Here is a 15979-nt window from a genome sequence, read left to right as displayed (position 1 = left end):
AATATATAGAAGACCTGTTGAAGGCCTTCTATGGAAAAGACTTAGATATTTTTATATAAAAAGCCTATAAAAGTTTTTCACTCTGAAGAGATATATGGGAATTCTCTGGAAGGATTCTATCTATAAAAATATTTAGAAACGTCTTCTCTTTTAAAATCACTTAGAAGTTATTCTATATTCCAAATACCTCAATAGAACATCGTTTTTCTTTCTATACAAAGCCTATGAAAGGTATGCCATATACAAAAGGTCTCTGGTAGTTCTTTTATGCGCAGAAGACTCATGGAACGACTTTTGTCTTTTAAAAATCTGCTGAAGATCCCCTAGAAGCAAGCAACACCTACAGAGGCTCTTTTATATAGAGAGGACTTGTAAAAGAACTTCTATGTACAGAAGACCTTTAAAAGACCTTCTATACACGAAAGGCCTTTTGTCTAAAAAGCCTCTGGAAGATTTTCTAATTCTAAAAGACCTGCGGAATTTAAAAGATACATATGTGGTTGTTATAGAAGCTAGGGTATCTTCAGTTGAATTGAAAAGGTCGAGCGACATAAATAAATAGAGACCTAGCAAACGTATACAATCTGTGGAAGACATGCAATGTTTTACAAATTGTTATATCCAAAAATTTCCCTCAACCCGAAACCTGAAATGAATATGGAATTTATGATTTCACATAAAATTGGATATAAATGTTCGATTTTCTTGTAATTTTGCCCATTCCAATATTTATACCCTACATCACATAGTGGTAAGGGTATTATGTCGTTGTGCATTTGTTTGTAAAAAGGAGAAGGAAGCGAGATAGACCCATAGTTACTTCTGAGGATATTCATAGAATCACTTTCTGAGTCGATTTATGCATGCCATCCCGTCCGTCCGTCCATATATTCTTGTGATCCGATTGAGATGAAATTTTGCAAACAATATTTGTTTGGTCCAAGAACGAGTCCTATTGAAATTGGTGATAATCGGATCAGATTTAGATGTCGCTCCCATATATCTTCAACCGATTTCGGGTTAATTGTGCACCAAATAGCGAATTTAAGTCCTAATAACCTGAATTTTGGTACATCTAACTGAATTCAGTCTCGAAATAAGTGCAACAAATTTGGAGAAAATCGGTTCAGATATAATTATGTATGTTTCATCCGATTTGGTTTTTAAGTCCCCCATATTCGTAATATGCATTTGACAACAATGATATTTGGTACCAGTTATCTTATAGAGCTTGGAAGTACCTCTGCCAAATTTTATCAAGATTGGATCAGATTTGGATATAGCTCCCATATATATCTTCAACTGATTTCGTGTTAATTGTGCGCCAAATGACCAATATCAGTTCAAATGACCTGAATTTTGGCACATCCGATCGAATTCAAATTAGAAGCAAATACATCGAATTTGGAGAAAATCGGTTCAGATATAGCTATAGCTCCCATATATATGTTTCATCTGATTTGGTGTTTAAGTCCCTCATAGTCGTAATATGCATTTGACAACAATGATATTTGGGACCAGATATCTTATAGAGCTCGGAAATACCTCTTCCAAATGTTATCAAGATTGGATCAGATTTGGATATAGCTCCATATATATCTTTAACCGATTTCGGGTTCATTGTGCACCAAATAGCGAATGTAAGTCCCAATGCCATGAATTTTGGTACATCTAACTGAATTCAGTCTAGAAACAAGTGCATCAAATTTGGAGAAAATCGGTTCAGATATAATTATAGCTTCCATATGCATTTGACAACAATGATATTTGGTACCAGATATCTTATAGAGCTTGGAAGTACCTCTGCCAAATGTTATCAAGATTGGATCAGATTTAGATATAGCTCCCATATATATCTTCAACTGATTTCGTGTTAATTGTGCACCAAATGACCTGAATTTTGGCACATCCGATCGAACTCAAATTTGAAGCAAGTACATCGAATTTGGAGAAAATCGGTTCAAATATAGCTATAGCTCCCATATATAGGTTTCATCCGATTTGGTATTTAAGTCCCTCATATTCGTAATATGTATTCGACAGCAAATGATATTTGGTACAAGAAATCATATAGAGCACAGAAATACTTTTGCCAAATTTTATTGAGAACGACTAAGATTTGGATATAGCTCCCATATATATCCTTAATACGATTTCAAGTTTATTGGGTAAATAATGGCTAATATCAGACCAAATTGGGTGAATTTCAGGACGTACGATTCGACTTTGAGCAACTCCGCTCCGATATATTTATTTTTTAATATAATCCTTCTCGAAGTGATATCATGCACTCCATAGCAATGTTATTTTAATGATTAAATGAGATTAAAATGTCTCCGTGAAATTTAGTGAAAATCGATTCAGAATTGGATATGCCTCCTATTTATTAGTTCCCTCTGAAACCAAACTGTAACTACTCTAAAGCCAAATGTTTTCTTTTGTTACGGGAGCTCTACTAAATATGCATAGTAGTGTAGGGTATCGCATAGTCGACCCGCCCGTCTTTTAACTCTTCCTTATTGGCTCTATCTGTATTAGATGAAGTATGAAAATGAAATACTTCCGTCGACTATATCTGGTAGCTCATGCACATTTTAATATTTTCTAAAAATAATCACATATCTTATAAAAAGTGAAGGAAGTCACCAATATAGTCCAAACCTGGCACGTCATAATATTTATATAATACTAGCTGAACCCGGTGCACTTCGCTACCCCTTTTGATTTTATATGCATTCAAAATTTTACTTACGAATATATGTTGGTTAAAAAAAAAAACAAAAAAAAAAATATTGCACTACTTTAATGCGTAAATAACCAAAACCATTAGAAAAGCAGTAACATGGCATACATACACGAAGCGTTTGTCCTTCGGATTTAATTATTTCATAGCAAATACCAATCGTGCAGTAAACTGCAATCTTTTGAATTTGAGTGGCATTTCTATTGCAAATAGTGAATTCGAGATAGCAACATACTTCGCCGTAATAAGCGTATTTCAAATCAATTGTTGTGTTGTTTTTTAGTGTTAGCCTAAGGCGTTGTGGGTCAATGGTTCTTATTAAAATCATATCCCAATCTGATCCGATTTTAATATAATTTTAAACAAATTACTTTTACACCAAACTTCGCCACACCTTTCATATTTTATTGAAATTGGTGCGTCAAATATGTGAAATCGGCCTATAATACATATATATATATATATATATATATATATATATATACATATATATATATATACATATATATATATATATATATATATATATATATATATATATATATATATATATATATATATATATATATATATATATATATATATATATATATATATTTGTATATATATATGGGAGCTATTTATTTTGTAATCAAAATCCCGATACATATTCCAAATTTCTTTCGAATGCAACATACATATCGTGTATGGTGCATAAAATACATGAAATCGGTCGAAAATATATATCAGAGCTATATCCAAATCTGAACCGATTTCAATTTAATTTGACCAATTCATTTTGGCTCCCAATTCCGTTCCTTATTTTAAATTTCATCACAATTGGAAATACATATCGTGTTTGGTCCACCATACATGAAATCGGCCGAAAATGTATATGGGAGCTATATCCAAATCTGAACCGATTTCAATTTAATTTGACCAATTCATTTTGGCTCCCAATTCCGTTACTTATTTCAAAATTTCATCACAATTGGAAATACATATCGTGTTTGGTCCACCATACATGAAATCGGCCGAAAATATATATGGGAGCTATATCCAAATCTGAACCGATTTCAATATAATTTGACAAATTTATTTTCGGATTAAATCCCGTCACACATTCCAAATTTCATTGGAATCGAACGTTCATATTGTGTTTGAGGCATCAAATAAACGAAATCGGTCGAAAATATGTATGGGAGCTATATCCAAATCTGAACCGATTACAATATAATTTGGCAAACTTATTTTTGTTCCAAATTCCATTACGTATTTGGATTTAATTTGGATACTGTATCTTCAACCAATAAATAGATATGTGCATATAAAATGTAAATTTTTGGGAGGTACCTCCGATTCTGATGCTATATCTCCAGTTCCAAGTGGAAATTCAAAAATGTATATAGCCTATGTTACTTTCAGGCGATGTTGCAGTATATATGGAAATTTTCAGGAAAATCTATTCAGTGGTTTTCGAGTCCATAAATTACAAACAAACAAACAAACAAACATACAAACATTTTCCTCTTTATAGATATAGATTTATTAAGTCCGATACGAAATGGACATAGCCTTGTCCATATACATAGGTATGACAATATTTTGAGATATATTACTTTGAAAATTTATAGATAGCTTTGAATTGCTTTAGGAACCATTGCTTCAAAAAAATGTGTCATGTCGTCCCACTTTCTACCATAGCCCCTATATAAGGGTAAATCACGATTTTGTGTACTTCTTACGTTTTAGTCATATTTTTCATTTAATTTCACCATTTCTTGGTATTTTACATTCTTATTATGTAGAAACGCTACTAACAAAAAATATCTTTTTAGTTAGTCCTTTGGTAATCCTTTTATAAAGATAACCCTTGATGTTAATTATTGACGGTGTCTTGGCTTTATTTTTTCAAGCGAGTTGGCTTGACCTTGCTTTTTAAGGCTATATTTATCTTGACATTTTGATTTCAGCTTCTTGAAATGTACTTTGAGAAACCACAGAGTATATTTATATTCTCTTACATATATATTTATAATTTTTATTTTTAAACATTTTATTGAAATCACACTTAACGGAATATTCATTGTTTCATATTTAAATCAATTTCACAAAAATTATGACAAAATCCAACAGAACTAACCGTTTTTGTTTTTAAACTGGCACTGTAACGCCGCAGCCGTATACGATTATCGGAGACAACCATTTGGTCAAGATGCGTTTTAAATAGATTCAAAATTGTTACAAAGGGGTTTCCAATGTGAGGGCGCACAAATCACTTTAGTTTTGCAAAAGCTTTACAAAATTGTTTTCAAATTCAATTTTCAGATTAATTTGCAACGCTAATCCTTGAACTGTGTATAAATGAGCGCGGGTGGTTTTCATCAAAGCGTTTCAAAATTTTGTTCTTTTGTTCCGGTTACAAAACGAAATTTGCACTTTATTGTTAACGGAGGACTAGAAGACAACTAAAAGTCATGTTGGCGACCGACGCGGCGACGACAGTGATTGTAATTGAAAACCGTAGTGGGGAAAATGAAGCAAAACTAAAACAAAAAAAGTCAACTGAAAATGAAAATGAATGAAAAAGCAAACGCCACGAAATAGAATTTTCTCCACCATCTCGCATTTTTTATATTTCAACATTTTCCAGAGCTGTGCGTTTGTTTTCTCTCCTACCGGTCCTCATTGTTGTTGTTGTTATTGCATTTAGTCGTTCAGTAGTCATTTGTTACCAATTTCTACTACTACTACTACTGACAATGTTCCCAACGGGGAAAACAAACGGAAAAGCACACAAGCAACAAAAACAACAACGCCAGCAAGGGAAACAAAGCAAATGCACCACACCTACAATTATTGTTCTAAAACAACTACAACAACAACTCTCTCTCTTATTTATTAAACAAACAATATAAAAAATTAGTCTATTGGTGGTAAATGTTTGATTGACTGACAGGTGGTGGTGGTTGACGGCCTATAAAATAATTAGAAAAAATAGTCGAAAACGGAAATAGCTGGCCAGATTGGTCATCTAGGGTACCCTATTGTTATAGCTGTCCATAAAGAAAATTTTACAAAATTCCGTCAGAACTAAAATTGTGGATTGTTCAAGGACCAGCAATTTAGAACTATTATCTGGATATTTGTTTTTATACCCTCCACCATACTATGGAGGGTATATTAATTTTGTCATTCCGTTTGTAACTCCTCGACATACTCATGTCAGACCCAACAAAGTATATATATTCTTGATCAGCGTAAAATTCTAAGACGATTTAGCCATGTCCGTCTGTCTGTCTGTGTGTCTGTCTGTCTGTCCGTCTGTCTGTCTGTCTGTTGTAATCACGCTATCTTTCGAACAAATTGAGATAGAAGGCTAAAATTTTGCACACATGTATATTTTGCCAGTAGGCAGGTTAAGTTCGTAAATGGGCCATGTAGGTCCAAGTTCTCATATAGCCCCCATATAACGGTACCTCCCGATATTCGGTATTTTGATGATTTTACCGACATTATTCACCGGAATTGTTTCAAATTTGGCATTTGAAGTTCGTAATAGATACTAAAACCTAAGACAGAAAATTATCTGTGCAGGTCCACGCCTTCGTGTAGCCCCCATATAACGGTACCCCCCGATATTCGGTATTTTGATGATTTTAGCGACATTGTTTACCGGAATCGTTTCAAATTTGGTATTTTATGTTCGTAACGGATATTACAGCCATGTAGGTCCACGTCTTCATATAGCCCCCATATAACAATACCCCCCGATATTCGGTATTTTGATGATTTTAGCGACATTATTTAACGGAATCGTTCCAAATTTGGTATTTGAAGTTCGTAATAGATACTGCAGCATAAAACAGAAAATGGGCCATGTAGGTCCACGTCTTCGTATAGCCCCCATATACCGTACCCCCCGATATTCGGTATTTTGATGATTTTAGCGACATTATTTACCGGGATTGTTTCAAATTTCGCATGTGAAGTTCGTATTGGATACTTCAGCCCATGCCAGAAAATTGTCTGTGCAGGTCCACGTCTTCGTATAGCCCCCATATAACGGTACCCCACATATTCGGTATTTTGATGATTTTAGCTACATTATAAACAGATTTTTCTTCAAGTTTCGCATTTAAATATTGTAATAACTTATGACAAAAGTTGCCTATGCAGGTCAAAGTCGTCGTATAAGCATTCGGTATTTTTAAAATTTTAGCAGAATTTTTAACGGATTTTTTTTTATTTTTTTTTTTTTTTGGAAATTGCCAAATTTGTACCAAATGGTGGAGGGTATTAAAAGTTCGGCCCGGCCGAAATTACTGCTTTTTTACTTGTTTTGCCTTTTTTTCTCAAGGATTATCATTATTTTTTTTAAGATTTTAAGGACTATCAAGGCTTAAAACGTATTTTTCTTTCAAATATATTTTAAAGGACTATAATAAATCATATTTCACTTATAACAAACAAATAAACCGAAAACAATGTCACTTATGCTCATTATAGGGTACCTGGGATGAGTCAAATCAATTTCGTTGAAAGAAAATGATTGACGTCTGGGTGGTAAAGGTAAAGCAAAGAAACAGAATTAAAACAAATCTAAACTTAGTCATTAGTCCCAATATATTTATATGGGTTAGTGTGATTGTTCCTCTAAAAAAAAAGGAATATAAAAAGCAAACAAAATGAAACAAAAAAAAGGCTGCCTTTAAATTTTGATATTGAGGTAAGGGTAACTATCAAAAAATTCTCACACATACAAAAATATTTTTGGAATGTACAAAAAAAAAACCCCACCTTAAAATATCCATAGACAACGATTTTTATGTACAGGTATCTGCTTTGTGGGTCAATATCATTTTGATTGAAGAGGGAACTTCGAGAGGAGGAATCAAGTGGTTTTGATTTGTATTTTTATTGTTTACATTGGTAGTAGACTCTGGAAAATATTACACAGGCCGCCCGCCCACAAAAGCGGCATACAACTCTTGCCATACTTCTCTGATTATTTTCTGTTTTTTTTTGTTTTTAAGTGAAGGCATAACAATTCGTGTGTACTGACACAATCCACAATTAATAGACGACGCAAAAACAACTAGAAGAACTAGAAATCATAAACAATCTGAAAATATCGAATCGGACGACCACGATGATGATGGATGATGAGTCAGTTTGTCAGTCAATTGAGTGCATTTGACAGTTTGTTGCCACTGCAGCAGCAGCAGTAGTACCATTAGTGTGTGGGTGGTCACCCCAAGTGGAGGTAGAGGGTATGGTCGAGCATTTGAACAACAACCAAATGAATAGGGACAACGTCATCGAAACAATTGCTTGTTTTAATTAGTCATGGTTTCCAACAATGAAGGTGAGGCAGAGAGCAGACGTCGACACACACACACAACAAATTATCGAAAAATAAACATGGCCCGAAAAAACATGTCTAAAAATAATTTAAACGAGGGCTTTAATTATGAATCACAGTTCAAAAAAAATGTTCATTTTATTATTGTGGGAAGGTGGATTTTTTGGTGGGCTGTAAGAGATAGAATTTGTAATACTCTAACATTAATTTACGGATTATTAAAAGATCTACCAGGGCATAAATAACAGATTTTTAAAGCAAAATATTTAAGGGATTATGATTTAGAAATTATTTCAAGTACAGGGTGAGATGAAAAAACTGCAACCAACTTCAGACCGCTGTCGATTCTAAGCCAATCGTCCGACAGCTGTTAAAATAATTCCAGTGACAGCTCATTATATTGTTTAGAAGCGTACAGAAGCATTTTGGAGAGAATTTTCCAGAAAAAAGTTATTCGTGATGGAATTTAAGCGTGATAGTGTGATTTCTTTATATTTGGCTGGAAAACCACAAGTGGCTATCGTTAGAGCACTCCAGCATTTCAATGTGAATAAATCTTTTGTGTCTCTTACCATCGCTCGTTACGGAGATACTGGTAGCGTAACCCGACGTCAAGGAAGTGGACTGAAGAAAACAGCAACATCAGCAGAAATGATTCGAAAGGAAAGAAACGACTTGATCAAAACCGTCGCAGTGACCAAAAAATTGCTCGTGAGCTGAACATATCGCAATATTATATTCGGCAATTTTTGAAAATGAGCTCGGGCTAAAGCCGCTGAAATTTCTAAAAGTGCAAGAACTTACACCGCAACAGAAAAAAATATACTGAAAAGAGCTAAAGAGTTGCTTCGCTTGGCCGAAAATGGTGAATTGCCGAATATGATTTTCTCCGATGAGAAAACATTCGTTGTCCATTCGTTTGTATACAAACAAAATGATCGTGTTTACTTGACAAAGAGGTCAGCTGAAAATGTGCACCTTCGGTTGGCCACCAGAACTCAAGCGAAGGCCATGGTGATGGTGTGGGCCACCATAACAGCCAATGGTCGCTCTCCGCTCGATTAATTATTAATTATCGTGGCATCAGAATAAATGCCGAATATTATCGCGAAAATATACTAGAGGGTGTATTAAAGCCTTGGACACGCAAACATTTTGGCCGCAGACCTTGGACATTCCAACAGGACTCAGCACCACCGCACTCAGCACGGGCCACAAAAGAATGGTTAAAAATTGAGGTTCCCCGTTTCATTTCCAGCGCACAAAGGCCACCAAAATCTCCGCATACCAATCCGTTGGACTATTGTGTCTGGAGTATTTTGGAAAGGAAGTTTGGCACTAAAAAATACCAACGTGTCGATTACCTCAAGCAAGCGCTTCGCAGGGAATGGGGAGCGTGTGACGGTTTCATTATCAATCATCAAATTCGATCAAACGATCAAATTTAAACTTATTCTAAAAGTTGATGCTATATCCGACAATTTAAAATTTAAAAACAAAAATGTAAAAATTATGGCGTTTGACTTTGTTGCAGTTTTTTTATCTCACCCTGTATTTTAATCGTGGATTTTACAAAATATTTTTTTTTAAAGAATATTTTTTCGAGGAATAATCGACAAATGCCTTTTAAGAGAAACTTTTTCAAAGACCAACGAAAAAAATCGTAGATTTTTAAGGAATATTTTTAAGGACTACCACAGTAATATTACTATATTAAAAAATATATATTTTTATGTACTACCTCAGAAGAAATCGTGTATATTTTAAAGAATATTTTTAGGACCACTAGAGTAATAATTTTGATTTTTTAAAAAATATTTTTCAAGGATCATCCGACAAATAATTGTGGAATTTTAAAGTATAGTTTTTAAAGGACCCTATATTATTCGTATTCGGGGATTTTGAAAGAATATTTTTTTCAAGATTCATCAGAAGAATTGCCGGAGGAAAAATCATCATGGATTTTCTAGAATATTCTATAAGGCTCATTCTATTTTTTAAGTATATAGCTAAGGACAATTTATATGTCCTCATCTGATGCGGATTTTTTCTATATACACAACTAATATAGCCCTAAATCGTAACTCCAACTGAATTTAACCAAATTTTATTTTTATGTAACACGTCCACCACATAAAATCTGATTACATCTTATCAATTGCGGTTATATAATTTCATGAGAATTTCACGGTATGGTATCCTTATCAACTAATGACGACAAACGAACCAATAATTTAAAGAAAAAATTAAACGCTTTGTAGCAATGACGTCAATACCATGACGATTAAATCTAAGGAATGTGACTGACAGCCAAATTGACGGAGACGACGAAGGCCAGAGATAAAATACACATTTTTTTCATTTCTGGTTAGATACAAAAATCATTTCTCAAGATCTTAATCGCATCGGGCTATTCGAAAATTTATGAGAGGTTTTTTGAACAGCAATTTTGAAAATTTCAATTTTCAAGTACACAACACCATCGCCAAATGAGAGATTCCTATCATCGAGAAGTACGTCAATAATATGGCTAATTTGCAGACGTCTCATTATCACAAAGCTAATTGATTATTTAATTTATTAAAAAATTAGAAATTTCGAAAAAATTTACTACGCCACAATTGTGCGTTCGTCATAGTTTTGGAGGGTCGATATATAATTGATTTATTCCCAGAACTTAATTTATTACCAGAAGTTAAATATTTATTATCAGAAGTTAAAAAAAAAACAGATTATCAATTTAAATTATTGTTATGCATCCTATATACAATTCAAACTACTGTGCCAAATTTTAAAGCTAATAATGTAGCTGTATCGTGATTTCAACATCGACTTAGAATTGTATGCTGATCATGAATATATATAAAGGGTGAGATGAAAAAACTGCAACCAACTTCAGTCATTTTACTGAGAATTTTCCAGAAAAAAATGTTATTCGTGATGGAATTCGAGCGTGATAGTGTGATTTCTTTATATTTGGCTGGCAGAAATGGTTCGAAAAGTAAAGAAGCGACTTGATTGGCTCGAGAGCTGAACATTTCACAATATTCCATTCGCCAAATACTGAAAAATGAGTTTGTGGTAAAGCCATTGAATTGTAAAAAGTGCAAACTTACACCGCAACAGAAAGAAAATAGACTCAAAAGAGCTAAAGAGTTGCTTCGCTTGGCCGAAAGTGGTTAACTGCCGAATTTGGTTTTCTCCGATGAGAAAACATTCATTGTCCAGCAATTTGTAAACAAACAAAATGATCGTGCTTACTTGCCAAAGAGGTTAGCTGAAAATTTGCACCTTCGGTTGACCACCAGAACTGAAGCGCCGGCCATGGTGATGGTGTGGGCTGCCATAACAGCCGATGATCGCTCTCCGCTCGTATTAATCGACCGTGGCATCAGAATAAATGCCGAATATTATCGCGAAAATATTCTGGAGGGTGTATTAAAACCTTGGACACGTAAACATTTTGGCTGCAGACCTTGGACATTCGAACAGGACTCAGCACCATCGCACTCAGCACGCGCCACCCTAGAATGGTTACAAAATGAGATTCCTCGCTTCATTTCCAGCGCACAATGGCCCCCAAAATCTCCGGATACCAATCCGTTGGACTATTGTGTTTGGAGTATTTTCCACAGCAAGGTAAAAAATACCAAAGTGTCCATCCCCTCAAGCAAGAGCTTCGCCGGGAATGCCCCAAAATACCCCAGAGCAACATTCGTGTGACGGTTTCATTGGCCGTTTGAAGGCCATGTTGCAGTTTCTTTTATCTCAGCCTCTACTTTATGGGGTCTATGACGAATATTTAAAGGAATTACAAACGGAATAAAAAATTTATTATACCCTCCTTTCCAAGGTGTAGGGTATAAAAATTTAGCTAACATATTCACAATTATTCTCATTATATCTCCTTTGAAATATTTTCATAAAAATCAAAAAAAAAAAAAAATAATAATTCTTCAACAATTTTCTACTAGGAATCAATAAAAAAATTAAAAGTGTTAAATTTTTCCATACCGAAAACCTACGTTATAAATATTCCAAATTTCATGAAGGGGATTTACATTTGTCGTTTTTTTTTTTTGTTTTGCAAATAACACTAACACTTCCCCATTGGTGTTCCAAAAAAAGTAAACCATTTTATCTCTGATAGTTTTTCCCTTGATAACATAACGATGAAGAGCTGAGACAAAAAAGCCAATGACACGTCCAAATAATTTATTCATTATCAATTTGAATAAACTATCGTCATCATCATCGGCATAAGTTGTTGCAAAATATATGCGCATCCAATTAAAATTTATGAGCAGTTGAAAGGGAGGGGAGAGATATGGGGTTAAGTTATAAATTTGTGTATCTCGCTACTAGGCCATATCACATTTGGCAAATGTGACATTTGTATATTTTGTTTTTTTCTTTTTATTTAATTGAGTCCATAACATCAGCTAATAGTTGTTGGCACGTAATGACGCCAATATTACTGCCACCATTAACAGAGTGCAAAAATATTTTAAATAGTTTTTTTTCTGTTTTTTTATTTTTATTTTAATGAACCAACAAATTGTGACAAAAAAGTCACGCGCCAATTTTTGCATTTGGCTTTTGAAGTGATTTGGGTTTAAATGGGAGGAGTGATTTGAATTTGAGACATGAATGAAGAATGAAATTGCATAATGTCAAGCAACACCTGAAATACCCATTACAAATTGGTCGAAACTGCAGTGTTTGTGTTGCCAATTAATTTGGGATGTTGGTTGAATAAAAAATCTCCCAGCCGACCATTGGTTAAATCTCAGTGAACCATTATACAGGGTAAGAAAAAACAAGTAAAAAGCTGTAAGTTTGGCCGGGCCGAACTTTTGGCACAAATTTGGCAATTTCCAAAAAAAAAAAATAAATAAATAAAATCCGTTAAAAATTCTGTTAAAATCTTAAAAATACCGAATGCCTATACGACGACGTGGACCTGCATAGGCAACTTTTGTCATAAGTTATTACAATATTTAAATGCGAAACTTGAAGAAAAATCTGTTTATAATGTAGCTAAAATCATCAAAATAGTATAGGGGGTACGGTACTGTTATATGGGGGCTATACGAAGACGTGGACCTGCACAGACAATTTTCTGGCATGGGATGAAGTATCTATTACGAACTTCACATGCGAAATTCGAAACGATTCCGGTAAATAATGTTGGCACTAAAAAATACCAAAGATCACGCAAGCGCTTCGCTGGGAATGGTTCAAAATACCGCAGAGCAACATTCGGGCAGCGTATGACGGTTTCATTGGCCATTTGAAGACCGTAATTCGTACCAAAGGTGACCATTTCCAACAAATCTAAACTTATTCTAAAATTTGATGCTATTTCCGACAATTTTTGCTTTTATTCAATAAAATTAAAAAAAAAAATGTAAAAATTATGGCGTTTGATTTTGTTGCAGTTTTTTATTTTTTTTGTAGACTATCCATCTCTGCATTTTCTGTAATTTACCTTGTCAAATTTCTCTGAACAAAAGCAGGTTTCCATCTCTTATTTCTGTGTATACAATGGATTTATAAACATAAATTTTGACAATGAGACGTTGTCAAACGACTAATTTTGACTAAAAATTGTAAACATACGATTGCATGGCTTTACCTTCTTAATTCTACCATGGCCTTTTTTTATTTTCTAAATTAGACTGCTTTTAGGCTCAGCCCAATCGATTAAAACAAAAAGAAAACATATGTGTAAAATCCTATTAATAGTATTATTTTAGAATTATTATTATTGTTATTATTATTATTATTATTATTATTATTATTATTATTATTATATATTATTATTATTATTATTATTATTATTATTATTATTATTATTATTATTATTATTATTATTATTATTAATATTATTATTATATCACTATTATTTTTTTATTTATTTATTTCTTATGGTATTTTTATTACTTCTGTTTTATGATCAGTCTATTATTTTTTTCTTTTTATTATTTTTACATTATTATTTTATTTATATTTTTTAAATCATTTTTGTTATTATTTCTTTTAAAAATATTAATAAAAAATTGCAACACTTACCGCTTTGCGTGACATTTTGCTTGCGTTGAATTATTCCTTTTACAATTTAAAACAAAATAAATCCAAAAATTATTAAAAAAGAATTGTAATTTTGTTTATATATACACGACTATAGATGATTGTGTATTAAATTTTGATTGTACAAAGGTATTGAAATGGGATCTGCAATGAAAAGAGGAAAAAAATACAATTAAACTTCATGTAATTTTAAATTGGTGAATAATTTTAAGAAAAAAAGAAACATTTGCAATAACATATTTATTTACAGAATTAAAAATAATTCACAAAATAATATTACTCATTAACAAATATAGAAATTTAAAAAAAAGTATTTACTTTGGCAATTAAAAACAATTCACAAAATATTGTTACTCATTATATCTCCATAAATACGTGATTCATATTTATAGAAAGTTGTTATTTTTGTAATCAATAACATTGCCTTATAAATACATCAACTTTTTGTTTACAACTGTTTGTCAATTTAAGGTTATTTTTTATTGTTGATGTATTTAAAATGCAATCAAATACAATACAGACAGTAAGCAATTTTTTATATTTGTTTGCAATTTTTTTTTTTTTTGTAAATAACCTAAAACAGAAAAAGCCAGTTAACATCAACTGAATGAATTTGATATTATACTGATCGCCAAATATGGCAATGAATATATGAATAATAGCCTAGCTAAGAGTAAATTATCAATAAATATCCAGAAAAATGAATATCAATATTCACGAAGACAGGACAATTTTCATGAGAAGACAAAAAAGAAGAAATATGGAAATAATTTGAACATAAAATATGTCTTGCTTATTACCCTCTATTTTTTTTTTATATACTGAAAATTCTCCACCATTTGGAACGAAGTTCGAAAATTTTCAAAAAATAAAATCCGTTAAAAATTCTGTTAAAATTATAAAAAAAAATCGAATATAGCCGTTATATTGGGGTCCATACGTGGACCTGCATAGGCAAATTTTGTCATAAGCCATTACAATATTCAAATACGAAACTTGAAAAAAAATCCAGTGTATAATATAGCTAAAATCATAAAAATACCGAATATAGGAAGGTACCGTTATATTGGAGCTATACTAAGACCTAGAGCTGAATAGACAATTTTCTGTCACAGGCTGTAGTACCTATTAGGAACTTCAAATACGAAATTTCAAGCAATTTCGGTGAATATTGTACCTAAAATAGTCAAACTATCGAATATAGGGAGAAACTGATATATGGGGCGAAGACATGAACCTGCATACACAATTTTATGTCATAGACTGTAGTTTCCATTACGAACTCTAAATACGAAATATGAAACAATTTCGGTGAATAATGTTCCTGAAATCGTCAAAATATCGAATATCGGGAGATGCCGTTGTATCGTGGACCTATATAGACATTTCTCTTCCAAGGAGTAAAGTGCTTAGGAAGAACTTGAGGTTGAACCTATATAGACAATACTCTTCCGGGGGTAAAATACTCAGAAGGAATTTTTTTGTGGATTTTCAGACAATTTTATGGAAAATAAAAATACCGAATATCGGGGGTACAGTTATATGGGGACTGATATAGTCCATCTTCGAACTTGACATGCCTGCAGACAAAAAACTGATCTGTACCAAATGTTAGCTTCCTATTTTTATTGGTTTTGAGTCTGGAGTGATTACAACAGACGGACGGATGGACAGGGCTAAATCGTCTTAGAATTTCCACGATTATCGCGTGCCTTCGTAAATAAATCCATGATTAAAAGATATTTTTATTCATTCTTATTCTTTCAAAAATCGCTTTTATTCTGCTGAAGGTCCTTCAA

At 32.8% G+C, this 15979-nt stretch overlaps 1 protein-coding gene across 2 annotated transcripts in view; it reads right to left on the bottom strand.

Moving 5' to 3' along the window:
• Nucleotides 1–15979, bottom strand: part of LOC101889356 (moesin/ezrin/radixin homolog 1) — a 70777-nt gene that overhangs the window by 13112 nt on the left and 41686 nt on the right. Inside the window, exon 2 of one of the 2 annotated variants that reach the window (XM_059127354.1) lies at nucleotides 14163–14324. In XM_059127354.1, coding sequence (XP_058983337.1) covers nucleotides 14163–14177 — 15 coding nt within the window. In that variant the 5' untranslated portion in view covers nucleotides 14178–14324. Of the gene's footprint in view, nucleotides 1–4865; nucleotides 5170–14162; nucleotides 14325–15979 lie in introns of those variants that run through there. The other variant, XM_059127353.1, reaches the window with a different exon arrangement.

This window comes from Musca domestica, unplaced genomic scaffold, assembly GCF_030504385.1.
Source record: "Musca domestica strain aabys unplaced genomic scaffold, Musca_domestica.polishedcontigs.V.1.1 44, whole genome shotgun sequence".
NCBI lineage: Eukaryota > Metazoa > Arthropoda > Insecta > Diptera > Muscidae > Musca > Musca domestica.
The sequence above is the reverse complement of the archived record's forward strand: the minus strand, read 5'-3'. Positions and strand labels throughout refer to the sequence as shown.